At 57.1% G+C, this 23,840-nt stretch overlaps 3 protein-coding genes across 10 annotated transcripts in view; 2 read left to right on the top strand and 1 right to left on the bottom strand.

The window, feature by feature from the left end:
• The window catches only part of FCN3 (ficolin 3), a 5,391-nt gene extending 4,045 nt beyond the window's left edge, over positions 1–1,346 (top strand). The window contains 4 exon segments of the mRNA XM_019650118.1: positions 1–103; positions 189–242; positions 245–330; positions 1,119–1,346. The exon segment at positions 1–103 is cut by the window's left edge and continues 4 nt beyond it. Of these exon segments, the coding sequence (XP_019505663.1) occupies positions 1–103; positions 189–242; positions 245–330; positions 1,119–1,346 (471 nt within the window).
• Positions 1,347–2,724: 1,378 nt separating this feature from the next.
• MAP3K6 (mitogen-activated protein kinase kinase kinase 6) lies at positions 2,725–14,784 on the top strand. 3 transcript variants are annotated; one of them, XM_019650061.1, is made up of 30 exons: positions 2,725–2,818; positions 2,913–3,469; positions 5,322–5,461; positions 5,544–5,567; positions 5,845–6,035; positions 6,148–6,316; positions 6,677–6,783; positions 7,199–7,369; positions 7,457–7,569; positions 7,948–8,107; positions 8,315–8,477; positions 8,571–8,678; positions 8,800–8,849; positions 8,946–9,041; positions 9,197–9,284; positions 9,364–9,497; positions 9,838–9,965; positions 10,196–10,332; positions 10,651–10,756; positions 11,257–11,414; positions 11,517–11,709; positions 11,814–11,952; positions 12,256–12,415; positions 12,557–12,733; positions 13,015–13,120; positions 13,379–13,547; positions 13,634–13,746; positions 13,839–13,909; positions 14,203–14,279; positions 14,471–14,784. In XM_019650061.1, exons 2-30 carry the CDS (start codon positions 3,127–3,129, stop codon positions 14,559–14,561), a joined length of 3,882 nt encoding a protein of 1,293 aa, XP_019505606.1. In that variant the 5' UTR covers positions 2,725–2,818; positions 2,913–3,126; the 3' UTR covers positions 14,562–14,784. The 3 variants fall into 3 exon arrangements, with proteins under 3 accessions (XP_019505606.1, XP_019505607.1, XP_019505605.1); XM_019650060.1 differs by having other exon boundaries at positions 2,731–3,469; XM_019650062.1 differs by lacking the exons at positions 13,634–13,746; positions 13,839–13,909; positions 14,203–14,279; positions 14,471–14,784 and having other exon boundaries at positions 2,729–3,469; positions 13,357–13,508.
• Positions 14,785–14,965: 181 nt separating this feature from the next.
• On the bottom strand, positions 14,966–23,307 carry SYTL1 (synaptotagmin like 1). Of its 6 annotated transcripts, XM_019650130.1 has the most exons (16): positions 23,162–23,307; positions 22,922–22,988; positions 20,815–21,037; positions 19,767–19,915; positions 19,476–19,548; positions 19,348–19,393; positions 18,815–18,887; positions 18,469–18,566; positions 18,219–18,332; positions 17,851–18,017; positions 17,466–17,562; positions 16,998–17,156; positions 16,586–16,664; positions 16,367–16,466; positions 15,382–15,587; positions 14,966–15,184 (listed from the first exon to the last, which is right to left on the bottom strand). In XM_019650130.1, exons 3-16 carry the CDS (start codon positions 20,997–20,999, stop codon positions 15,045–15,047), a joined length of 1,686 nt encoding a protein of 561 aa, XP_019505675.1. In that variant the 5' UTR covers positions 21,000–21,037; positions 22,922–22,988; positions 23,162–23,307; the 3' UTR covers positions 14,966–15,044. The 6 variants fall into 6 exon arrangements, with proteins under 6 accessions (XP_019505675.1, XP_019505676.1, XP_019505678.1 ...); XM_019650131.1 differs by lacking the exon at positions 22,922–22,988; XM_019650133.1 differs by lacking the exons at positions 22,922–22,988; positions 23,162–23,307 and adding an exon at positions 22,854–22,888.
• Positions 23,308–23,840: the final 533 nt, after the last annotated feature.

Here is a 23,840-nt window from a genome sequence, read left to right as displayed (position 1 = left end):
GTGGATTTCTTCCACTCTTGGTCCTCCTATAAAGCAGGTTTTGGGAGCCAGGAGTCCAAATTCTGGCCAGGGAATGAGAATTTGCACCAGCTGACTCTCTAAGGTGGATTCCCATCAGGGTCAAGGGAGCCTGAGGGGTATTCCTATGGCATTCTGGGGTCTGAGGATTCCTCCTCCTTCCCCCCCAGGTACCTGGGAACTGCAGATTGAGCTGGAGGATTTCAATGGCAACCGTACCTTTTCCACCTCCATGGGGAGGCAGATCACTACCAGCTGGTGCAGGGCAAGTTCTCAGGAGGCAGGTAAATGACCCTAAGGTGGGGCTCTGGAGTAGGGGAAGAAGGTGAGGGAGACTGGGTCCTTTCCCAGAATTGCCATTGCCTCCATAATGACCCAGGTCAATTCCTTCCCCTCAGTATCCTCATCTGAGAAATAGCAATCATGAGACAAGTTGGTACAGGAGTGAAGAATTTTGGCTCTAGAGGCAAACAGACCTGAGTTTGAATCCAGCTCTGTTGTTTACTATGTGACCCTGGACAAGTTCCTTCCACAACGGAGCCTCAGTTTCTTGCCCTGTAAAATGGACAAGGAGGCAGGGAGGGAGGCTGTGGGAGCTATCTGAGGCTCTGCTGAGTGTTAGTATTATCTGCTTCAGAAGAGGAACCAGGGAAGGCTTTTTTTTTTCTTTCGGAGAAACAGCAACTGTTGAGAGACTTGAAAGAGGGAAGTGGTTACAGGGAGTTACCTCAGGGGAGTCCCTTTTCCTGCCCAGGCATCTGAGAAGTCCCTCCCAGCTATCCCTGACAGAGTTGCTCAGGCTGCTTGCTGATGCTAGCTGGGGAGAGACAAAGGAGCTAGAGGGAAGCTGGGGATTCTGGGAGAGGACAAGGCAAGGGGAGGAGCTGGTGGCTTTGGAAGCACAGTTCTGAGTTCAAGTCCGTGTGCCTTTGACCTTGAGTAACCTTGGACAAACAACCTGGCTCCTTGGTACTGCTGTTTTTTCGTGAGGTCTGATAACACCCACCTCTCAGTTGCTCTGAGGCGCCTGTGAGATCTCCTCTTCAAACATGCCAGGCATGGCGCCGGCATCAATGTGCTTCCCATCCCCTCCCTGTCAGCAGACGCTGAGTTACCACAATGGGAAGTCCTTTACCACCTATGACAATGACCATGATATAAGTAGGAGCAACTGCGTGGTGACTGTCCATGGTGCCTGGTGGTACGGATCCTGCTATCAATCCAATCTCAATGGGTGCTATGCAATGTACCAGACCACTGCCCACAAGTATGGCATTGACTGGGTCTAAGGCCTCGGCATGGCCCACCCTTACCACAGAGTTGCATGATGTTTTGCTAAGGCACCCTGGCAGCCAGCACCCTTATCTCTCCTGTACAGCTTCCGGACCCTCGGCTACCCCTTCCCATTGCTAACTGCCTCTGCTCTCCTGTCCACATTTTAAAATAAAACCATTTTAACCCTTTCCTGGCTTGCAGGACTCTTCCAGTTCCTGGGAAAAACTCAAAAGGGCAGAGCAAAGACATAGGTTTTAGCTCCATTCAAGGAAGACTTTCCTTCCAGTCTCATAAGATAGGCTTCCATCTCTGGAGGTTTGCAAGCCAAGGCCAGAAAAACATTTTGTGGAGGACTTGAAAGGGATTCAAGCATCCACTGACAGTGTGCCCTTGGGCCCTGCTGGAATTGCAAGTGGATGGTTTTGTGGTGGGAATTACATAGCTTTCTCACCCTTTCTGTTGCCCATGGATGTCCCGTCTAGTTTGTCTGTTTGCCACCCCAGCCTCTGTTGTAAGCCAAGTTCTCACCCTCTGCTACTTCTTGCCTGGTCTACTAGGGGCTGGTTTGAACTCAGGGTCAAATCAAGGAAGGTATACATTTTTCTTCCATGGGGCCACAGGATAGTAAAAGAGCAGTTATTGAGCTAGCATTTATTGAGCAACTAATTTGCCAGAGCCACATTCTAGAAAGTGGCAGAGCAGTTAGTTAAGAGTCTGATGATATCTGGGAGTCCTGGGACTGCATCCTGCTCTGTCATGTGGCTGAGTGATCTTGGACAAGTTACTCCACCTCTCTAAGTGCCCCATTCCTGATTTCAGAGTCCACTGAGGTTTATACCAGGTTGCTGCCTCACCAATTCACACTAAAATCTTAGGGATGCTTGGGAATTTGGAGCTGGGAAGCTACTGTAGTTCAAGGGCTGGGGTTCTCCTTCAAGTGGGTAGAGAAATGTTTATGTGAGGACTCTTCTCAGATCCCATGGTCACGTTCTGGGTGGAGGTCAAAGGTCAGTAAATTGGATTCTGGGGAAAGCATGCCCCTGGCAAGATGGCAAATGTGGGGGCTCAGATGTCAAGTCCCATAGTAGGGTTGATGGTCTCCTGGCAGGTGGAGGGGCAGACTTGCCCCATTCCAGTCCCTCCCTGGAGAACCCACTCTTCACCCTGCTCTGCATACCGATGTCTCTGGAGAGCCATTCATTCAACAGATCCTGCAGGGCAGGGCCTGCAATTCAAGCCCCTTCCCTAGCCCTGGTCTGGGCACACATTTGATGAGCTCCTGTTGTGAGCAGTCCACAGCGGTTGGTGTGCATGGGGCATAGGCTGTTCCGGAAGCGGCTGGACTCAGAGATTCTAGCGGGAGAGGAGGGTGGGGAAAAGCCGAGTCCCGGGCCGCTAGGGAGCGGTGCTGCTTCAGGGCCGAGGGTGGAGCTTTCCCGGTTGACTGGTAAAGGGCTGGGCCGGTCTACATGTGAGGACAGGATAGAGCGACGGAAGACGCTCTCCTGCGGAGTCTGCGTGGAAGGTAAGGTCGGTCCGATTCCCAGGATCTCCCAAGTGACTCTGAGCCGCGGATCACTGGATGTTCCTGATTCCCGGGACCCGATCCCCGACTTCAGATCCTCAGGACCTTCCAAGTCGGAGCTCGGATTTCTCCCTGGGCTCCAGATTCCGGGAACGGGACCTCCAGCCGGACTTCGGATCTCCAGATCCCTTAGGAGATTCCCGGTCCCGACCGGATTCCTGATCTCGAGATCCCTGGATCCGTCGCCCCTGGCTCCAGCCCTGTCCTGAGTCCGTAGAGCCGGGCTCCCGACGCCCGAGCGCCCCCGCATGGCGGGGCCGTGCTCGCGACCCGGGGCTCTAGAGCGCGCCGGCAGCTGCTGGCAGGACCCGCTAGCCGAGGCACTGAGCAGGGGCCGGTCGATCGCGGCACCCCCGGGCCGGGTCGGCGTGCGAAGCCGGCCGCTCAGCGTGGTCTACGTGCTGACCCGGGAGCCGCAGCCCGGGGTAGAGCCGGACACAGGAGCCGAGGTGGAGCCGCTGCCCCTTCGCTGCCTGCGCGAGGCCTCCGCGCAGCTCCCAGGACCACGGCCGCGGCCGCAGCTGCGCACCCTGCCCTTTGGGAAGCTAGCGCTTGGAGACACGGAGGCGCTGGATTCCTTCTACAACGCGGGTGAGTGAGCGCTGGGGGCGGGGGCGGGAGCCAGGGAGAGGATTAGGGTCTTGGGCGGGGCCAAAGGGGGCGTGGCTCGGCGACTCCAGAGGACTCAGATGAGTGCGAGGCCTAGGAGGGTATTAAAGTGAGCTAAAGCTGAGTAACTCGAGCTGGGGGCCCTGACAAAAGTAGAATTTAGGGGATCTGGATCTCGAGCTGGGACTTAGCGGGGTTCAGCTCTGGGGTTCAGGGTTGGGGCTTAAGCACTCTGGGGTCGGCACAGTGCTTAGAGAGCGTGGCTAGGATTTGCCCAGTGTTGGAAGCGGGGCAGTGTGAGGTGTCTCAGGAGTGGTGTTGCAGAACTCCACCTCGGGATGATTTTGCGCGGAGTTTATGAGGGCGGACCCTGGAGGTGGAGTTTGGACCAGGAAAGGGGCCATACTGGAGTTCAGGAGTCCTAGCATACTACTTCCGAGGATCGGGCTAGAGAGGCAGAAAGGGAAGCGATGGTATCTGACTGACTGGATTCTGGGCGACGGAGCTTAGGTGATGAGGCCTCAGTAGCTGAGACAATGGGCGGGGCTAATGGCCGGGCAGGGTCTCTCGCGGGCGAGGCCGGAGGGCGGCTGTTCCCGCGTGGGTCACCCCTCCCTTCCTCTAGCTCTAACGTCCAGCCCGGATACTTATTTGTTTATCCAAAAGTCTCCGCACCCTGCTTGCCGGATGTCCATAAAATCGCAGCCTAAAAATGAAGACTGACTCGCCCTCGAGGACATAAAGACACATACAGAGTCATAGACAGACTCACAAATCACATGTATGTCAATACACAGGCTCTCACAGACGCTGTCACAGAGATCCAGTCACAGTAAGCTACACACACACACACACACACACACACGCACAGCACAGCGTTATCTACACACACTGCTGCTGCTGCTGGCTCCTTCCAAGGACTGGCTTGAAGACCTTGGGAAAGAGACTTACCGTGTTTGCCCAACTCTTGCCTCTCAAATGGTCTAGAACAGGCCCTGGGCTGGGGCACAGCCTCCTGTCCATCGTGCCCAGTGCCCACAGTCTCTGAACAGTGGGATGAGGATCCTAACCCATTGAGCCCAACTCCTCTCCTGCAAAACCACAAATACCAGTTCTGTGTAAGAGCCAGAGGGACCCTAAAAGGGGGAAATTGAGGCAAGGAGCAAAACTGGATCCTGCTGGGCTGGCCGAGTGGCTCAGTTGGTTAAGAGTTTGCTCAAGACTGCGAGCTCTGAGCAACAGGGCCACCAGTTCGATTCCCACATGGGCCAGTGATGCTGCACCCAAGCTGAGCTGCCACTGAGCTGCCAACAGGTGGCAGGATGGCTCAGCTAGTGAGAGCACGTGCTCCTAACAAGGTTGCCTGTTCCAGATGGTGGGCTGTGCCCGCCCACAACTAAAGACTGAACTCGAACTCGGCACCTTGAGCTGAGCTCCTGCCTGGATGGCTCAGTGGATAAAGCGTGTGCTCTTAACAATGAGGCTGCTGGTTCGACTCCTGTATGGGATGGTGGCTACGCCCACCTGCAACTAAATGAACACAGCACCTTGAGCTGAGCAGCGTGACTAGACTTGGAGCTGAGCTTGCAGCACCCTCCACAACTAAGATTGAAGGACAACAACTTGGCTGTTTCCCTCCCCCAATTCCCCAACACTGTTTCCCTCTTCCAGTTCCCCCATAAAATCTTTAAAAAATAACCCAAAAAAACAAACAAACAAACAAATCTGGATCCTGCTGGAGTCACATAGGAAGGCAGGTGGAATCAAGATCCTCAGCCTCCTCCCCCACCAAGCTGGGCTTCAGGGCTTAGAGCCTCCACATGTGTGCCTGCAGATGTAGTGGTGCTGGAGGTGAGCAGCTCCTTGGCACAGCCCTCCCTGTTCTACCACCTTGGTGTGCGTGAGAGCTTCAGCATGACCAACAACGTGCTTCTCTGCTCCCAGGCTGACCTGCCTGACCTGCAGGCCCTACGGGTAGGTGGCCAGGTAGGTGGGGGCAGGCACAGGATGGGGGTGGCGCCTACCCAGAACACCAGTATCTGTCTGTTTTTTGCAGGAGGATGTTTTTCAGAAGAACTCAGTGAGCAGAATCCACCCCTCACTCCAATGTGCCCTTTGACCTCCACTATGACCTATGACCCCTCGCTACCTTTTCTGGCCTCCTCAGTCACCTCTGATCTCCCCAATACACCATGACATCTGTATGACCCTCTGCTCCCTGTTGCCTCCCTTCCTGAAGTGTGCCCCTTTCCTGCTATTCCAATCCCCACTGGTGCTGACCTCTGACTCCCTCATGGGCCCTTTGTAACCTGGTGCTGACCTCTGACCTCTACTGATTCCTGCCTCCCTCCCACCAGGATTGCGTTGGCAGCTACACGCTGATCCCCTATGTGGTGACAGCCACTGGTCGGGTGCTGTGTGGTGATGCAGGCCTCCTGAGGGGCCTGGCTGATGGGCTAGTGCAGGCCAGGGCGGGCACTGAGGCCCTGCTCACACCCCTGGTGGTCCGGCTTGCCCGCCTACTGGAGGTCACACCCACAGACTCTTGGTAAGGGACCCACAGAAAGGGTGCACCAGGAGGAGGCTGGAGAGGGTACAGTGGGCTAGGCTGAGGGACAGGTCCCACCAGTCCTCCCTACCTCCCCTGTTGCGGGTATCAGTGGCTATTTCCGGGAGACCATTCGGCAGAACATCCGGCAGGCCAGGGAGCGGCTCAGTGGGCAGCAGCTGCGGCAGGAGCTGGCTCGTCTGCAGCGGAGACTGGACAGCGTGGAGCTGCTGAGCCCCGACATCATCATGAACCTGCTGCTCTCCTACCGAGATGTGCAGGTGTGCTCAGAGAGGTAGTCAGGCCATAGCATTTGGTATCAGACAAACCCAAGGTCAGCTCCTGGAAGTGCTGCTTGAATTATATGATGTCTCTGAGTCTCAGTTTGTAATGGGGGTGACCATGTCACTGTCTCCCAGGGCAGTTGTGAGGTTGGGGCACACAGTGGGTTCTCCATGTAAGGTTAAGGTGTGGTGTCTGCACTACCTGCCGGGCCTGAGGGAGGTGTGCAGAGGATGGTGGGGAAGAAGGTGGGGTGTCAGGGGTGGGAGAGGACCGTAGTTCAAGGTTTTCCACAGGATCTAAGGGTCGATAGACGCACCAAAGGCCATCGTGTAGGTGTGTGCTGTTCTCTCATGTAGGACTACTCGGCCATCATTGAACTGGTGGAGACGCTGCAGGCATTGCCTACCTGTGATGTGGCTGAGCAGCACAACGTCTGCTTCCACTATACATTTGCCCTCAATCGGTGAGTGGCAGAGCAGGGCTTGGGTCATAGCCACATGGGAACATGGGTTCCTGCTGTGTGAGATCGTTGCTGTGTGGGATCGTGCTGTTGAGGGAATTTGCTGACTAGGGTCACGCTGATGTCAGATGGCCCCGTTCTATTACTGCTGCCCGGGGTTGGGTGGGGTGATGGTACTGCCCTTGGAGAGGTCACAGCTGTCCAAGGTCACCTCCCCTCAGAGTCACTGCATCTAGCAATCACTTCCATGTGAAATCACTACCTCTAGAAAGGTCAGTGTTCATGAGCGTCACTGCTATTCTGGGTTCATTACTGTCAGGCCCCTGGAAGGGTCCCTGCTGTTCAGCATCTGGGGGTCCCTAGACAGAGTGGGGCAGGGCCATCAGGCAGATTCCCAGTCCATCCTCCTTTCCCCTAGGAGGAACAGGCCTGGGGACCGAGAGAAGGCACTGGCTGTGCTGTTGCCACTGGTACAGTGTGAGGGCTCTGTGGCACCTGACCTATACTGCATGTGTGGCCGTGTCTACAAGGACATGTTCTTCAGCTCTGGCTTCCAGGATGCTGGGCACCGGGAGCAGGCCTATCACTGGTAAGGGGCACAAACAAGGGGAAAGTGGGCTGAGGGGTGGGGCTGTGAGCATCAGTCTAGCCCTGTATCCCTCCACCTGCCCCACAGGTATCGGAAGGCTTTTGATGTTGAGCCCAGCCTTCACTCAGGCATCAACGCCGCTGTGCTCCTCATTGCTGCTGGGCAGCACTTTGAGGACTCTGATGAGCTCCGGCTCATTGGTGAGCCCCTATCCTACACCCCTGACCCCCAATGGTGGCTCAAGGCAGGGAGAAAGAACACTGGGCTAGAGCTGGGGCTGAGCTCATCCCCCTTTTGACCTAGTCTGCCTGAATCCACACGTGGTCCTCATACCTGTCCTGGACCCTCATGAGCCCTTAAGCCCACAAGTGTTGCTAAGCCCACACCTGTGTTCCTTCCACGTACACTTGTTTCCAAACCCTCAGCTGTGCCTGAGCTCCTACTCCCACCTGAAGTCATGCTATACCTACATTTTCACCCATATCTGCATTCCTGCTCACATGAATAGTGTGGCCCACACCTGGGCTCTGTCCACACCAGCAACCATACTCATTAGGGCCACTGCCCCTTTCTCCCAGGCATGAAGCTGGGTTGCCTGCTGGCCCGAAAAGGCTGTGTGGAGAAGATGCAGTATTACTGGGATGTGGGCTTCTACCTGGGAGCTCAGATCCTTGCTAATGACCCCACCCAGGTGACACTGGCTGCAGAGCAGCTGTACAAGCTCAACGCCCCCATATGGTAGGTGGCCCCCTCTACAGTCTTGGCCTGGTTTGGGCAGTCAGCTTCTGTACCTATGTCCAGTGGCACTCTAGACTGAGCCCTGAGCCAATGACCTGGCCCCTTCCAAACTAGTGCCTATGACACCCAATGCCCGTGATCAGTCTACTCTCCCTGGCTGTGCTAGCTGGTGCCTGGGCTGAATTGAGGACAAGGCTGTGCCTACAGGTATCTGGTGTCCATGATGGAAACCTTCCTGCTGTACCAGCACTTCAGACCCACACCAGAGCCCCTTGGAGGACCCCCACGCCGTGCCCACTTCTGGCTTCACTTCTTGCTACAGTCCTGCCAGTTGGTCAGAACCACCGGTCCCCAAGGGAACCAGTGCTTGGTGAGTCCCATGAGGGGTGGGGGTGCAGGATCTGGGAGAGGGGCAGGCCTCTTCTGACCTATGTATGCCCCCAAACCTTCTTTTCTTCTGCAGGTACTGGTTCTGGAGATGAACCAAGTGCTGCTGCCGGCAAGGCTCGAAGTCCAGGGCATGAATCCCGTGAGCTCAGTGACCCTCAGCCTGCTGGAGCCTGAGGCCCAGGTGAAGTCACGCTGAGTCCGCCCACTCACTGCTAAGCACCTCTTCTCTCCAGCCTTTCTTCCATCCCCAAACCCCTCTTCTGCTTTCTGGCAACCCCTTCTGACTCTCTTTCTTCTCACAGAACGTTCCTTCCAGCTTGACCTTCTCAGTCGCCTCCATCTGTGGTGTCAGGTGAGGGGCAAGGCCTAAGGTGGTCCTGGGGTGGGGGGGGGGCGGCTCTGCTGCTTGCCGGCCTGGCGCTCACTTGGGTTCTTTTCCCCTACCCAGCGCCTCCAAAAGGGACGAGCGCTGCTGCTTTCTCTACGTGCTCCCCCCGGCTCAGGACGCCCAGCTGTGCTTCCCCAGCGTGGGGCACTGCCAGTGGTACGCGCAGCCTCTCGGGGTGGGGGTGCTCTGAGGGCCAGATTCCCAGGGGAATGAGAAAGGTAGGGACTTGTACCTTAGGTGCTTTCGGCACAGGAGGGGGCAGTTTGTGTCCTAGGTACCCCTCCCGCTGGTCTGACCTCCCGCACCCTCAGGTTCTGCGGCCTGATCCAGGCCTTGGTGACGAATCCGGATTCTACGGTGCCCGCGGAAGAGGCGGAGGGCGTGAGGGAGGTGCTAGAGGTGAGGAATGGGGGCTGGGAGCTAAGGGAGGGGGAAGGGCTGCGGGCCCTGCTAAACCCCCATCTCACCCGCCCCGCAGTTTGATTACGAGTACACGGAGACAGGCGAGCGGCTGGTGCTGGGCAAGGGCACCTACGGGGTCGTGTACGCGGGCCGCGACCGGCATACGCGGGTACGCATCGCCATCAAGGAGATCCCGGAGCGGGACAGCAGGTGCAGTGCGCTGGGCGCGTGAGCCCGGCTGAGGGCTAGCGAGGGCCCAGGTGGGCGGGACCACGAGTTGGGAGGGTCGTGTGGCGGGGAAACGCTGTTGTCCTAGTGGTTGGGTCCTAGGGGGCGGGCTCAAGGACGCGAGAGTCCCAGCCCTGCAGGCCCAGACCTGTGGGCAGGAACGTCAGGGACCAGGCAGGCCGACTACGATCTGGAGGGGTCTGTGGGCTGGGTAATAAGAAGCTCGTGGGCGGGACAGATCCTGGGGGCGTGGCCTGGCTGGTGCCAGAGTTGAGTAAGCATCTCTGCCCAAATTGGCCTATTCCTCTCTACCTGCCCCCAGGTTCTCTCAGCCCCTGCATGAAGAGATTGCTCTGCACAAGCGCCTGCGCCACAAGAACATCGTGCGCTATCTGGGCTCAGCTAGCCAGGGCGGCTACCTCAAGATCTTCATGGAGGAGGTGCCTGGAGGTACCTGCCCTGCTGGGATGGGAATGGAACTAGAGGTGTGGTGGGATGTGGGATGGAGCCAGGCAGGCGTGGAGAACCCTCGGGGAGAATGAACCCTAGTGTATGTGGGTGGTGTAGCCCAGAATTAACTGACACAGGGCAGTTGGGTGATGGAATCTGGGCCATGGCATGGGTGTGCCTGGGCAGAGACCTGTGGGCGGAAATCATGACTTTGGACTGCATCTGCCCAGGAAGCCTGTCCTCCTTGCTGCGGTCAGTGTGGGGACCTCTGCAGGACAACGAGAGCACCATCAGTTTCTATACCCGCCAGATCCTGCAGGGACTCAGCTACCTGCATGATAACCGAATTGTGCATCGCGACATTAAGGTAAGCCCTGTAGCTGGCCCACCCTGGCTTGCTGGTAGGAGGACAGGAGGAAATATGGCCCCAGAAAAAGGCTGGCAGTTTAGACTTAGTGGGAAGACCCTTTGCAAACAGTGGGGAATTCATCCAGAAGGTTTCCTAGAGGAGAGAAGTTCAGCTCTGAAGCCAAACCACATGCCAGCTCCCAGGGGGGCATAGTGGGATGGCAGGGGGAGGAGGCTGATAGAGGCAAGATCAGGTTGGGATTCCCAGGAGATGGGGTCCCAGGATAGGCATCCAGTTCTGGCATCAGGAGCCCAGCCTGATGTCCACTCTACTCAGGGGGACAACGTACTGATCAACACCTTCAGCGGGCTGCTCAAGATTTCTGACTTTGGCACCTCCAAGCGGCTGGCAGGCATCACACCTTGCACTGAGACCTTCACAGGTAACAGGGTGTGGGGTGGTGAGTGGGGATGTGGACTTGGGGCAGAAAAATTTGGGGGCCTTCCAGGGAATGGTGCTTTTCCTAGGCATGGAGTTAGATTCCTGATAGGGAATAAAACCCAGGGCAGGTGATTGAGCCAGGGGTGAGAGGATGGAATATAGAACTGGAGCTTGGATAGCTGATGACATTGAGTTTAGTGCCTGAAATGGAGCACAGAACTGTTGCTGCAAGCCAAAGTGGGCGATAGAGTTCAGAGTGGATGATGTAATCCAGGATATATGATAGAACCTACTGTGGGTGAAGGAGTCCATGAATGTGATAGAACCTAAGGTGAGTGAGGAAACTCAGATAGATGTTTAACGAGCAGGGTAGGTGATGGGAACTGTTTTTGGATGATAGAGTTTAGGGTGGGTACAGGCAGCCAGAGGGTAATAGAGCCCCCTGCCATCCCCACACTGATAAAGCCTAAATGAACATTATTGCTACTGCTCCTGTCCTAGGAACCCTACAGTATATGGCTCCAGAAATCATTGACCAGGGCCCACGAGGGTATGGGAAGGCGGCTGACATCTGGTCATTGGGCTGCACTGTAATCGAGATGGCCACAGGTTGCCCACCCTTCCACGAGCTAGGGAGCCCACAGGCTGCCATGTTTCAGGTGAGACCCCTCAGGGCCTGGCTCCTGAGGTGAGGTGGGGACAGACTGGGCCCTGAAAACCTCTATACTTGACCCATGTTTACCCTCCTACCCCCCTCCCAGGTGGGCATGTACAAGGTGCATCCACCAATGCCCAGTTCTCTGTCAGCCGAGGCCCAAGCCTTCCTCCTACGAACTTTTGAGCCAGACCCCCGCCTCCGAGCCAGTGCTCAAGCACTGCTGGGGGACCCCTTCCTGCAGCCTGGAAAGAGGAGCCGAAGCCCTGGCTCCCCCCGACTTGTTCCACGGCACTCAGGTACTGTGTGGGTAGAGGGAGTGAGCACACAAAGGTGAGGGCAGAGGAGCTGTGGAGATGAGAGACCTGAAGGGCCCAGATTGACAGCCTTGTCTCTCCCTCAGAGGCCCCTTCAGCCAGCCCTACTCCTTCAGCTGACTCAGCCACCCAGTCCCAGACATTCCCGCACCCTCAGGCACCTTCTCAGTACCCGCCCAGTCCCCCGAAGCGCTGCCTCAGTTATGGGGACACCAGCCAGCTCCGGTGAGAGCCCAGGGTAGTGGGGTGGGTTCGCTTTATCTGTTTTGTCCTTGTATTCCCTCCTGAAAAAGCTTTCCTTAGAGACCTGGGCACCTTGACCACTTGCAAGGGTGACATTTGGTACCTACCTCCCAAATACTCTTACTTGTATTTAGGGTGCCCCCTCCCCCCTAGTGTTGGCTTTATTTCATTTATCTCTGTGAGGTAGGCATAAAAGTCAAGGAGCCAGGTTTTAAACTCTGGGGCAGAGGTGGCAGGACAGTGTTGTTGCCCGCCCTCTATTGGCTGCTCCCCACCTACACCCAGGGTGCCTGAGGAGCCTGGGGCCGAGGAGCCCACGTCACCTGAGGAAAGTTCAGGGTTGAGTCTACTTCACCAAGAGAGCAAGCGCCGGGCCATGCTGGCCGAAGTGCTCAAGCAGGAGCTGCCCACACTGGCGGAGAATCTGCGACTGGAGCAGGAACAGGTGGGCGGCCCGCCCCAGCGCCCCCTGGTGGTCAAGCCTGACAGGACTCCTACTGGCCTACCCTGCAACCCCAGCCCCCAACCAGCATCTCTTTTGCCTCAGGTGGGAATGCCGGCTGATGACCCCTCTCTTCCTTCTCAGGGTCCCCGTCTGGGCAGGAATCATGTGGAACAGCTACTGCGCTGCCTCGGGGCGCACATCCACACTCCCAACCGCAGGCAGCTGGCCCAGGAGCTGCGGGCCCTGCAAGGGCAGCTGCAGGCCCAGGGCCTTGGGCCTGCGCTTCTGCACGGACCACTCTTCGCTTTCCCTGATGCGGTAAGGGAGCTTTCTCACAGGGCTGCCCATGAAGAGATAATGAGCACCCTGTGCTTGGGAATGTGCAAAGACTATTTGATATTGAAAGATTCCACATCTTCTCCGTGAAGACAGAGACGTCAAGGAAGGGACTTCTGCCCGTCCTAGCTTCCCAGCCCCTCCCTTGACCCCAAGGCGGCCCAACCCACTTGCTTCAGGCAAAAGACTTTCTAGGCCTTTCCAACTCAAGCCCCACATCTGAGGCTTAGCAATCTTAGCAGGCTCCCGTCGTTCCTCTCCAGGTGAAGCAGATCCTCCGCAGGCGCCAGATCCGCCCACACTGGATGTTCGTGCTGGACTCGTTGCTCAGCCGTGCTGTACGGGCAGCCCTGGCAGTACTGGTCCCAGGTAGGTAGGGGAGTGGAGCCTTTCTATGGGTGAGGGTGTGGCCCTTGGGGGCGTGGCGAACACAAATGAAGCTGGTAAGAGGCGTGGTCACCAGGCTTGATTAGGGCTGGAAGAAATGGGTGGGGGTGTGACTAAATGGACATCCTCCAGGCTGACACTGCCTGGCCAGTGCGCAGAGCTCCGCGCCCTCCGCCAGTGTCTGGGGGTCCCAAATGGGTGTTCTCGCCCTGTCTAAGCTCACCCTACTCGGGTTGGTAGAGGCGGAGAAGGATATAGTTCTACCAAAATTAGAAAAGTCAAGTAAAGAGGAGTCCCAGCCAAAACAGCAGGAGACCCTGGCACAGCAGAACCTGCTCCCAAAGGAATCTGAACAGGTCTCCCCACCTCTGATGGTGCAGCTGGGTCTCTTGCGAGCAGAGACTGACAGGTAAGGCCTCTGGGACCCACCCCTGGCTTCTGATGAGCTTCATTCCCCAACTCCTTTCATTGTACTTGCTTTCTGCTCTTCAACAGGCTTCGGGATATCCTGGCTGAAAAGGAATGGGAGTGCCAGGCCCTGGTACAAAAAGCTCTACAGCAGGTGAATGAAAGGGCCAGGACTTGTGCCCTGGCCTCAGAGCCCCCAGGTGAGCAGGACCTGCTTGGAGAACACTAATGGCGGTGTGAGACAGCTTCAGGCAGAAGGCACCCCTGGATTTACCTGGTTTATCCTTGATAGCTGGTACAGTGGACAGGAGCCTGGTGCAGTGGCTACGGGAACTGAATGTGGATTCAGGCACCATCCAGATGGTGAGGAGGAGAGTGCTGGCTTATCCCTGACCCCACCCCACCCCAACCAACTCCACCTCTGCCCATCTTTCAGCTCTTCTTACTTTTTGTCTCTGATGCAGAGATTCTTAACATTGGAGGAGCTTAATATACCTCTCCCATTGTACAGATGAGAAAAACGGAGGCCCAGAAAGGAGTGTGATCTGCCCTAGCATGTTGGCAGTAGAACAGAACTAGCCCCTGGGTCTCTGGTCACATCTTTTTCTGATTTTATTTCTCCCTGTTTTTCTGTATGGGTCTTTGTCCACAACCAGCTGCTGAACCACAGCTTCACCCTCCATGCCCTACTCACCTGTGCCACTAAAGATGACCTCATCTACACCCACATCAGGTATGTCCTGGGCCCTCGAGGGATAACCCATGCATATGGCCTCATGCTGGCCAAATCCTGACCCCTAGTTACAGGCCTGCCTAGGTTTCTCTCTCTGGGGACAGAGGGAGCATCAGGCAGACAGACAGTGGGTACCAGAGAGAGCCCAAGGCCTTCTTCTGGCTGAGCCACTTTGAGCCTGCTACCCCCAGGGGAGGAATGGTATGCCGAATCTGGAGAGCCATCTTGGCACAGCGAGCAGGATCCACGGCCATTATCCCTGGCCTCCAAGAGGCTGAATGAGGGCATCAGAGACAGGAGGCCAGACCCAAAGATGGATGAATGGAGAAGACACAAGCAACTTTTGACACACCCGCCCCGGAACCCAGGAGCAACTAGAGGAGTCCAGGTGGTTGGGGGCAGGGTAGGGCCCAGGCCTACCCCCAGTGGGGTGAACCAACCATAGAGATGCCTCAGGCTCACTGAGCACCATCAGGCAAAGACTATTAAATTGAACACTATTGTACCGTTGGGTCTTGGCAACTTCTGAGGTATTAGGGGAGGGTGGTCCTGGGACCAGCTCTTTAAAGTCTTTGTGTCTGAGTCTAAAGTGCCTTCACCTGGTTTCCTTAACTTCCCTGGTTCTTGCTCTGCATCACCTCATCCCTCCTACCCTAAGCAGACATCAGCCCATTATTGCCCTTAGAATAGACTTTATTGACTTTTGCCAAGGGCAGGCCCTGAGATGGGGGTCCAGAGAAGGGTTTGGTAAGGCTTGTCAGGCAGCTATGTCCTGGGGGCCAGGTTGGTTCTGAGGGGCAGAAGGCCATCCACCCATTCGCATGGTCGCTCCAGGAGTGTCTGCCACAGCTGTTTCTCCTCAGGTGTGGAATCCATCCAGGGCACCTGGAGCCCATAGCTGCTGCCTGGGCAGGGGTGGAGGGCGTGGTCACATTGGACACTCCAGGTCCCAAGGAACACCTGCCTGGTTCCAGGTTATACACTGACACCCCCAGTTCTCAGTGGACACCAAAGCTCACAAAAGGGCAGCGAAATGCCCAAGACCATCCATTGAACCCCTGCCTCCTGGCATCGGCTCACCCCAGGGCCCTGCCCTACTCACCAGTTCCCAGGCTGAGGCGTGTACCCCCTAGCTGGCGGCTGGCCAGGGCTCCATGATCCCAGAGGGAGATCTCAGCACAGGCCTGGCGCAGGTCAGCAGGCCCAAAGCCATCATAAACCATGGTGTGGTTGAATACGGGGCTGAGGCTCTTTCGGACCACCCTTGTCCGTTGGCGGCTGGCCCGGCTGTCATCAGGCAGCACTGAGCTGTGGGGGAGGTGAGTTGGCATCAAGTGGCCACCCCTTCACACTCCCCAGAACCATCCAGTCACTGAGTACTACCTATACTTGCTCACAATGTCCATGTCCTCTGGTTCCTGCCTGAGATCTGGCCTCAAACCCTCACTACCCTGAGACCTTTACACCAGCCTCCTCTCGGGTCTCCTGCCTTTAAAAGTTACAACTCCTATTCACAGGACCCCAGAGTAATGTCTCTGAAATGCAATTCTGCTACTCCCCAGCTTGGTGATCTTCATGGGCACCCTGTTGTCCCCCAGAAGTAGTTTCCAAATTTTTTAAAGCCTTGAAGCCCTTTCTGCAAGATAAAATATGGGTCGGAAGTACAAAATATAAGAGAAAAACAATGTCTGGTTGAATCAGGGCTGGGAACTCAGAACCTGATCTCTGAGGGTGAGGCACCATGAGAGGTCCCCTGGAGCTTACTTTGAAAACCACAGAACTGCATGCCCCACAGCCTGTCCTTTCAGGTCTTCCAAGGAAGGACCCCTATGACCTCCCAGGTCCCAGTCTCAGCTCTCCAACAAGTCTTATAGGTGCCAGTCACTCTGAAATGCAGCTCCTCAAAGGTGTCCTCAACTCGCCCGACTCCAGGCGTTTGCTCAAGCCGTCCCTTTCACCCCTGCTCAGTGGTCAAAGCCCAGACTGGGGATTCAAGGGTGGGTGACTCTAGAAAGGGTTTGTCAGAGGTGGGAAGCTCCACTGCAGGTGAAAGGAAGGGAAGGAGGGAGGTCCCAATGCCCCCTCACCATTGTACGAAAGTATCCAGGGATCCTGAACGAAGAGGCACCAGGTCCTGAGCTCCCTTCACCCAGAAGTGCAGCTCCCCACTCGGGGGCAGTCCTGCACCTGTGAAGAAGCTCGGCTCAGGCCTCGCCCCACAGACAGAGTTCCCCCATCCTTGTGGAACAGGAGTCCCCCGCTTTCCAGGGCCTGTTCAGTTTGGCCTCTGGTGGGCGGTCACTCACCTTCGGAGCCGGCTGGGGTGTACTTGAGGGACAGAGAGAGCCGACCGCGGCTGGAAAGGCCGTCGGGAGAGGGCGCGACCTGTGAGAGGCCGTTTCTTCAGGGGGCAGGGACAGAACCCAAGGGAAAGGGGCCACAAGGGGGTGGAGTCTGCTGATGGGCGTGGCCAACAGGAGAGCCGGGGGTGGGGGGATCTGTGGGCGGACCCTCGAGAGAACGGCCTGGGGGATCTGAATGCTACCACGAAACCTGCCGTCCCGGGCCAGCCAAGGCTTTTCACCGCGTGGTAAGGTTGTGAGGCCGAAGGGAGACTCTGCCGAAGGCGGAGTCCTAGGGGAGTGGGGGGGAAAGCCCGGTGGGGTGAAGGAGGGAGATCTGTACCGCGTGTTCTTCCACACTGATCAGCTGTCTCACCCGGGGCTGCAGGGGGAGCCAGATGGCCTCGGAGTCCCAGTCCCAGGTATCCAGGGGCACTTCGACTTCGCCCAGAAAGATGTTGCGACCTAGGCTTTCGCGGTGCCACACGGACAGGCTCAGCACGCGACCCCGGAGTTCCGCCTGCGGGACGGAGTACTGGGGACAGGAAGGGCGCTTTAATGGAGGACCGCTGATGGCCCCGGCTTCAGTACTGCGCGGGAGTGTTGACAGGGGCTTGTCCTACTACGTTCCTTGCAGGATGGAATCCTGGGAAGCCCCAAAGGGCATTAATGGGAATCTGGACTAGCGCCGTGCCCACCACTAGACTCCCTGTCGTTCCTCCCACAGAACGGAGGGGCGGAGCGACGGGTAAAGACGATACTGTCACTGCCCCTACCACCCGGCCCTCGCAGGAAGGGACGTCTGGTTCATGAATGGGGGTCCGGTCCGTTGTTGCAGCCTCACCCGGAGAATCTCGTTGAAGACGGGGTTCAGATTCCGTTTCTTCACGGCTGTTTTGCGCTTGCTCTGCTTATCCGGGAGGAGGTAGCTTTTGACGTAGCTGGGGCAGGAGAGGCGAGGATAGAAGATAAGGGGGGAGCCCCTTCTGGCGCCTCCTCCCCTGTCCGGGGGCATCCCCAGCACTGCCCGGAACACAGCTTCCCGTGCGGGGCCTCGTACAACGCTTTACAGGGGTCATCTCACTCCACCTCATGCCTCCCAAGACCGCTGTGACTCCCATTTTGAAGATGGGGAAAATGAGGCCAATACAAGTGGTGGGGCTGGAAGGTGAGAACGGCTCCCTGGAGCCCCCGACCCCCCACCCCCACACCCCGGGTGAGGCGCTCACGGGTCTGAGCGGCGGCGCCGCGCGGCAGCCAGGCCCTGACACTGGATCACGTGTACGCACAGCTCCGCAGCGTCCGGCTCATAGCGTAGCGCGAAGTGCACCGAGCCGCACACCTGCACCGCGCCCGCCTCCGCCTCCCCGGACAGGCTCATCTGGCTGCCGCTCAGCTGCGGGCGTGGCGGGGGGCAGGGAGGTCAGGGCTAGGTGCAGCCCTGGGTGCAGGCTCACACTGGGGGGGTATGCGGGCAAAACGAGGTGAGGATGTTAAAGGCATTGGAGTGTCAGGTCTCGGGGCGAGGAAGGGTCAGGCAGGGGGTCGGGATATGGGGAGGTGACGCCCTGTCCCCGGCGCTTTCTCTCCCCCTCACCGTGGAAGAGTTGAGGCTGGACATGGAGGAACTGCTGCTGAGCATGCGGTCGAGCGAGGGGCCGGGCCCCAGGGTCTCCTCCCCGTTCTCCAGGATCTCGGACGCCGCCTGGGCCTGGGGAGGGGAGAAGTGATAGGGGCGCCCCCTTTATCCCAGCCCGTTCCCCGACCGCGCTAGATCCCGGACGGCTCGCTCCCTGCCCAGAATCCGCTCCGGGTCTTGAGAGCAGCCACAGGCCGCTACCCCCTACCTGGGCTGGAGGGTGCTGCGGCTCCACCTCTTCCCCAGAAGGCGGCTTGGGCTCCGGGTCCGCCTCCTCGTAGACCTGTGCACCCCCTGGGCCAGGGGCTGGGGCGGGTCAAAATTTGTTGAGCCAGTCCCTTCCCTCCCGCCCTGAGCAAATTTGGAGGGACTGGTTTACAACCCCCAAGACCTGCAGATTTGGGTCCCCAGTGCTGCCCTGGGGTCATCCACATGCCTCCGCTGACCCCCAATGCAGGGGAGGAGGAAGGTCACTGCAGGTGATTGGGTCACTTAGAGTCGCCTCGGATCCTCACAACCTCCCGGTGCTCCCCTACACACATCCGCCCATTTACCTTCCTGGGCCTGGGGCTCCTCCTCATGATCTGAAGACTTTGGAAGGCCATATGGTGAGGGGAAATCAGGTCCCTGAAAGAAGCAAGGGGTAGGGGTCACAGTGGGGACTAATGATGAAGGGGTCAAAGGTTATGACGGGGTCAGAGGTCAGCAGCTCCAGCTGGCTGCCCCAGCTTCAGATTTAGCGTAGCTTTCAGGGCAGGGCTGGCAACCAGCTGCAGGACCAGTTAGGCCTGTACCTCACACCCTTTCACACTTCAGCGCCTGCTTTGCCTGCCTCCCTGGTGGGGGACAGTAGTATGTAAGTCCCAGACCTCACCCAGCTCAGTCCTCACTCCATGAGTAATAGCTGGATTCAGAGATTCCCTTAGAGATTCATATGCCCAAGTGACAGAAGAGGATGACAGTGGCCCAGACCAGGTTCTCCTGATTCTTGGTTCTCAGGGTGAGGCTCTTTCCCCAGCATATCCCACCTCCACTCCAGTGGCACTTTACGTTCATTCATTAATTCATTCAGTCAGTCATTACTCACCTCAGCCTTGCTGAGCCTCTCCTGGGGGGCCTTGTCTATGGGGAGCCTAGGAGTAGGGAGAGGTGGTTGTCAGGAATGGGACCCGGGTGACTGGTAGGTATGCTTCCCTCCCTGCCACACCTGCTCACCTGGGCTCCAGCTTCTCTTCAGTCTCTTTCTCAGCAATCTCAGGCTCCTTATCGCTGCCTACAGCCTGGTCTCCTGCATGCAGGTGAGAAGCTCTGTGAACCCCCTTCACAGGAAGTCTGACCCTGGGAGATGCTACCCACCTCCTGTAGCCCACAGAAGGGTGGTCCCACCCAAAGGCACACAGTACCAGGGGCAGCCAAGACTGGAACCCATGGGCTCCTTCTGTGTCCACATATCCCCGGTACCCCAGGGCATGTGAGGCCTGCCCCATTCTGAGGCTCTCCTCTCACCCCTGGAACTCTTCTTCCTGCGGATAGAGGCTCGAACAAGGTCAGAGCCAAGGTGAGCATGGTGGTGCCGTTGGGTGCGTGCTTCCTGGAACCAGTCCCCCGTCAGGATTTTCAGCTGCCCAGGGTCTGCCAGTGAGGCCCGGAGCTTGCTGGAGGATAGGGGAGGCTGTGGCTACTCACTACTCACCCAACCAACATTCCTGCCACCCACTCTATGCCAGGCCCCTGTATCTGGGGCCAGAGACACAACAGCAAATCAGATTTGAACGCTGCTCCGAGGGCGCTCAGGCTGGTGGGGAGACCGAGTCCGGAATAGACAAGTACACTACAGTGAGGTAGGTGCCATGATGGATGTAATTGGGGTTCTCCAGGTAGAGGAGAAAAATTATTATTCATTAAAGTGACTACTGTGCACAATCCCTCCTAATTCTATAAGGTAGGGGTCCTTGGCCCCATTTTGTAGATGAGGAGAGTGGTGGGGGGGAGGTCAGTGAGTTGCCCAAGGTTATATCTCTATGAGGTGTCTGTCTGTCAGTCTCCAAGCACTACTTGTAAGTCCCATACTCCTCTGCCATTGTGCTCTTCCAGGGAGAGGGAATGGCCTAGACGTGAAGGGTGTGTGTGTGCAGGGACTGTGGAGTGCCCAGGTGGCTGTGGTGGACACTCTGTGTATGTATGTCAGGAGTGGGGGTCAGTGTTGGAAGATGAGATGGGGGGGGCTGGCAGGGACCAATCAGGGAAGCCTTGTGGACCTCACTTAAGAGCTTGCCCCTAACATGAGGTGCTGGGGAGCCATGGAGGGAAGGGGGTGGTTGTTCAGCAAGGGATATGAAGGACAGATCTGAGGAGCTCCAGCTGCGGCACGGCAGCTGGCCTGGCACGGTGAAGGAGCTGACGCAGCCTCCCTGGGAGAGGTGTTAAGCCGAGTTGGCCAGGGGTGGAGGGTACCAAAGGGCAAAAACAAGAACTACCCAGATATCTGACAGGCTGCATGTTGGTGGGAACAGTGCCTGAGGCCCCCTCCTCCTGAGCCCCTGCCCTGCCTCACCTGACCCGCCCCTCTTCCAGCTGGCGCAGGTCGGCATCACGCTTCAGGACTTCAGCAATGGCGTCCTGCTCCTCCTCTGTTAGGAAGCTGAGGTCCAACAGTCTGTCGGGCTCTGGCTCATGTGCCATTAGGAGGCAAGGTGGGGCCCAGAGCCCCTCTTGAGATGGGTAGCCCCTCTGGGGCATCAGTTGGGGCAGTGCCCCCACTGGGCACACATGGATTCCTGGGGGCAAACCAGAGGTCAGGTCAAGCCCTGCCCAAATACAGGGCACATCCTGGAGCCAACTGCCCTTTCAGCCCAAACAAATACCAGGTAATGGGCAGGGTATATCCCCAAGAAGGCTGAGGTCAAGGTGGCATGAGATGCACCCATGGACACATGCATACACTGGTCCCTAAGGGTCACACTCGAAGATGGGTACAGAGACATGCATGCACACACACTGATACACACGTAGACATGACTACCCACAGTGAGAAGTACACTTGATCGCACATGTGTACTGATACCTGTATAAAAACAGGCACACAAACACACCTGTTCTTCCATGAAGGGCCCCGTGCAGTCATAGGCCCAGACCCATGCCCAGACCAAGAAATGGACCTAACATATTCTTAAACCTGTACACAGGCCTGTGCACACAAACGAAGGCAGGACCCATCAAGCTGGTTCAGCTATACAAGATAAGTCCTGGAACAAAGACGTGTCCCTAGATATACACAAATCACACAGATTTTGCACATGTACATTTGCCCCTTGCCAACTGGATTGTGAGCTCCATGAAAACAGGGACAGGTCCTCACTCCCAAAGTCAGTACAATGCACACAGCAAATGGTTGGTAAAAGTTTGATTAAAGACAGAAATACATCTGCACACACCTGGGGAATGCATACACACAAATGTGCACCCAGACTCACAGGCACACACACATATCTGCTCACCACCCTTGCTCCGGAACCTCCCAAGCTGGGTCCCCCTCCTTCCACCCTTCACCTCCACCCTGCCCTGTCCCATTTGGCCTTCCTGTCTGAGGCAACCTCCTCCCCAGCCCATACCCCCAACTTCCTCCCCCCCGCCTCCCTGAGGTAACCGCTGCACCCACTCCCACGGGCCTCAAGCCCAGGGATGCCCTCTTTTCCGGACCACTGGGCCCCTTGTTCTGGCCACATGGGTCCCCCACCCCTGACCCAGGACCTGGCTGGGGTCCCAGTGGTGGAGGCCCAGTGCTGGCAAAGCAGCTCCGGCTGCTAAGGTGACTCCGGAAGCAAAACATTTGCCCAGCGCTGAGGGGCATGTGGGTGTGTGTACGTGGCAAGGGGCCCATGACTGAGCCATAGGCAGAACAGAGCCACAACCTGAGCCCACTGGGCGATCTCTCCTCTCCTCCCTGTCCCTCCTGTCCCCTCCCATGCCAGGGCATCAGGCAGGGCTGCGATGGAAAGGCAGGTCCCAGCTTGTGCCTGTTGCCTGTGCTCTGTGCCCTCCCAGCTGAGTCAGTGTCCAAGCCCAAGTGAGCCCTCTCCCCTGCTGCCCCACCGCTCACCCAGGAGTCTGGGGTTCCGCATGTTTCTATCAGGCCATCGGATATAGTGTTGTGTGAATGCCTGCACGCTAGCACTAGTTCCTGCACACCTGCCGAGTGTTGCAAATGCAAAGTTTGGGGCTTTTCTGTGGCTGGTGTGTGAGCCTATGGTGATGTCCCTTGAGCTGTGCTGTTTCCAGAGTTGGTCTTGCAAGTATGTCTTTGCACTGTGGATCTATGATTGTGTATTTTAGGGGTGTGAATGTCATATCACTGCATGTATCTCTGTGTGTCATGTCACGGCATGATGCTGCAGAGGTGGCTGTTATCTGTGTGGTGTGTTCAGTGACTTTCTGGGTGACAGTGACAGCGTTGTGTGGTATGTGCTGTGTGTATTTCCTCCTGCGCTGTATGTGTGAGTGGTCTGTGTGTTGTGGTGTGTACTCTGGTGCCCCAAGGGCCTTCAGGTGTGTGTGTATGAGTGTGGAGGTGGGGGGACATTCTGCAAAACTGACCCTGCTCTTATCCTGCAGGTCTGCCTGGGCTGTGGACATCTGAGCCCAGAGTCCCGAGCAGCACCCACCTTCCTGAAGTCACTTCTCTTCCAGAAGCAGAAGCAAGTGTCTGGTTCGTCTTGCTCTGTTTCAACACTGTGGGATAGACTCATCGATCAACATAAGGGTCTGTCCATCTGTCTGGTTGTTCCAGTCCCAGACACTCCTGCCTTCCCCCACCCCAAGGTCCCAGAGGGTGTTCAGGAAACCAGGTGGCAGTGCCTGCCCCTCGGGACACTGGCAGGGGACCCCATCCCACGGTGTGTTACCTGTAGGGGTCCAGTATAGACGGAACACCTTCGTAGGCTGGCCCTGGCTCCCCAGGCAGTTGAGTTTCAGGGACTAGGAGAAGAGCAGTGAGGGACTAAGGCTGACTCAACCGGCAGCCCAGCAGAGTAGCTGCCCCACCGGGAGGAGGAAACACCTTCTCAGCAGGGCCTGATGCAAAACCAGGCCTGGATTCTGGCTCCCTGGGGGTGCACCTCAGCCTCTGATTTCAGAAAACCTACAGCTGATATGCTGGGTGGGGGACACCTGAGGCTTGACCCCAGCTTCTCTGCAGATTTACTTTGTAACTCCTCTAGCTCCTCAGGGCCTTGGCTGCCCCATCTCTAGGATGGGTAGCAGCCCCACCCTGCCTGCTGAGGAACTGATAGGAACTTGCTTTGAAAGCAAAGTTAGAAACTTTCTAAGAACCAGGGTAATGCAAGGATTGCAGACTGCAAGCTGACAACCTGGGGTAGAGTTCCTGCTCTGCCACTGTGTGACCGTGAGCAGGTCTCTTCACCATCCTGAGCTGCAATTTCCTCCTATACAAACTGTGGGCAGCAGAGTGCTAAGGGCCTGTTATAAAAGAAATGAAAGTGCCTGGCACAAGCTGCAACAGAGTGGGTACCAGGTGTCCCCTCTCCAACATGGTCCTTTTTGACAACCACTGCCCCTCTATGT

The sequence above is a fragment of the Hipposideros armiger genome, unplaced genomic scaffold, assembly GCF_001890085.2.
Source record: "Hipposideros armiger isolate ML-2016 unplaced genomic scaffold, ASM189008v1 scaffold_138, whole genome shotgun sequence".
Taxonomy (NCBI): Eukaryota; Metazoa; Chordata; class Mammalia; order Chiroptera; family Hipposideridae; genus Hipposideros; species Hipposideros armiger.
The sequence above is the reverse complement of the archived record's forward strand: the minus strand, read 5'-3'. Positions and strand labels throughout refer to the sequence as shown.

Coding starts and splice junctions, on each gene's coding strand:
- MAP3K6 (XM_019650061.1), top strand. CDS start 3,127: ATGGCGGGGCCGTGCTCGCGACCCGGGGCTCTAGAGCGCGCCGGCAGC. Junction 13,548..13,633: donor TTGCGAGCAGAGACTGACAG/GTAAGGCCTCTG, acceptor GCTCTTCAACAG/GCTTCGGGATATCCTGGCTG. Junction 13,747..13,838: donor CCTGGCCTCAGAGCCCCCAG/GTGAGCAGGACC, acceptor TATCCTTGATAG/CTGGTACAGTGGACAGGAGC.
- SYTL1 (XM_019650128.1), bottom strand. CDS start 22,381: ATGCGGAACCCCAGACTCCTGG. Junction 19,549..19,766: donor CAGGAAGAAGAGTTCCAGGG/GTGAGAGGAGAG, acceptor ACCTGCATGCAG/GAGACCAGGCTGTAGGCAGC. Junction 18,333..18,468: donor CGCAGCACCCTCCAGCCCAG/GTAGGGGGTAGC, acceptor TCCCCTCCCCAG/GCCCAGGCGGCGTCCGAGAT.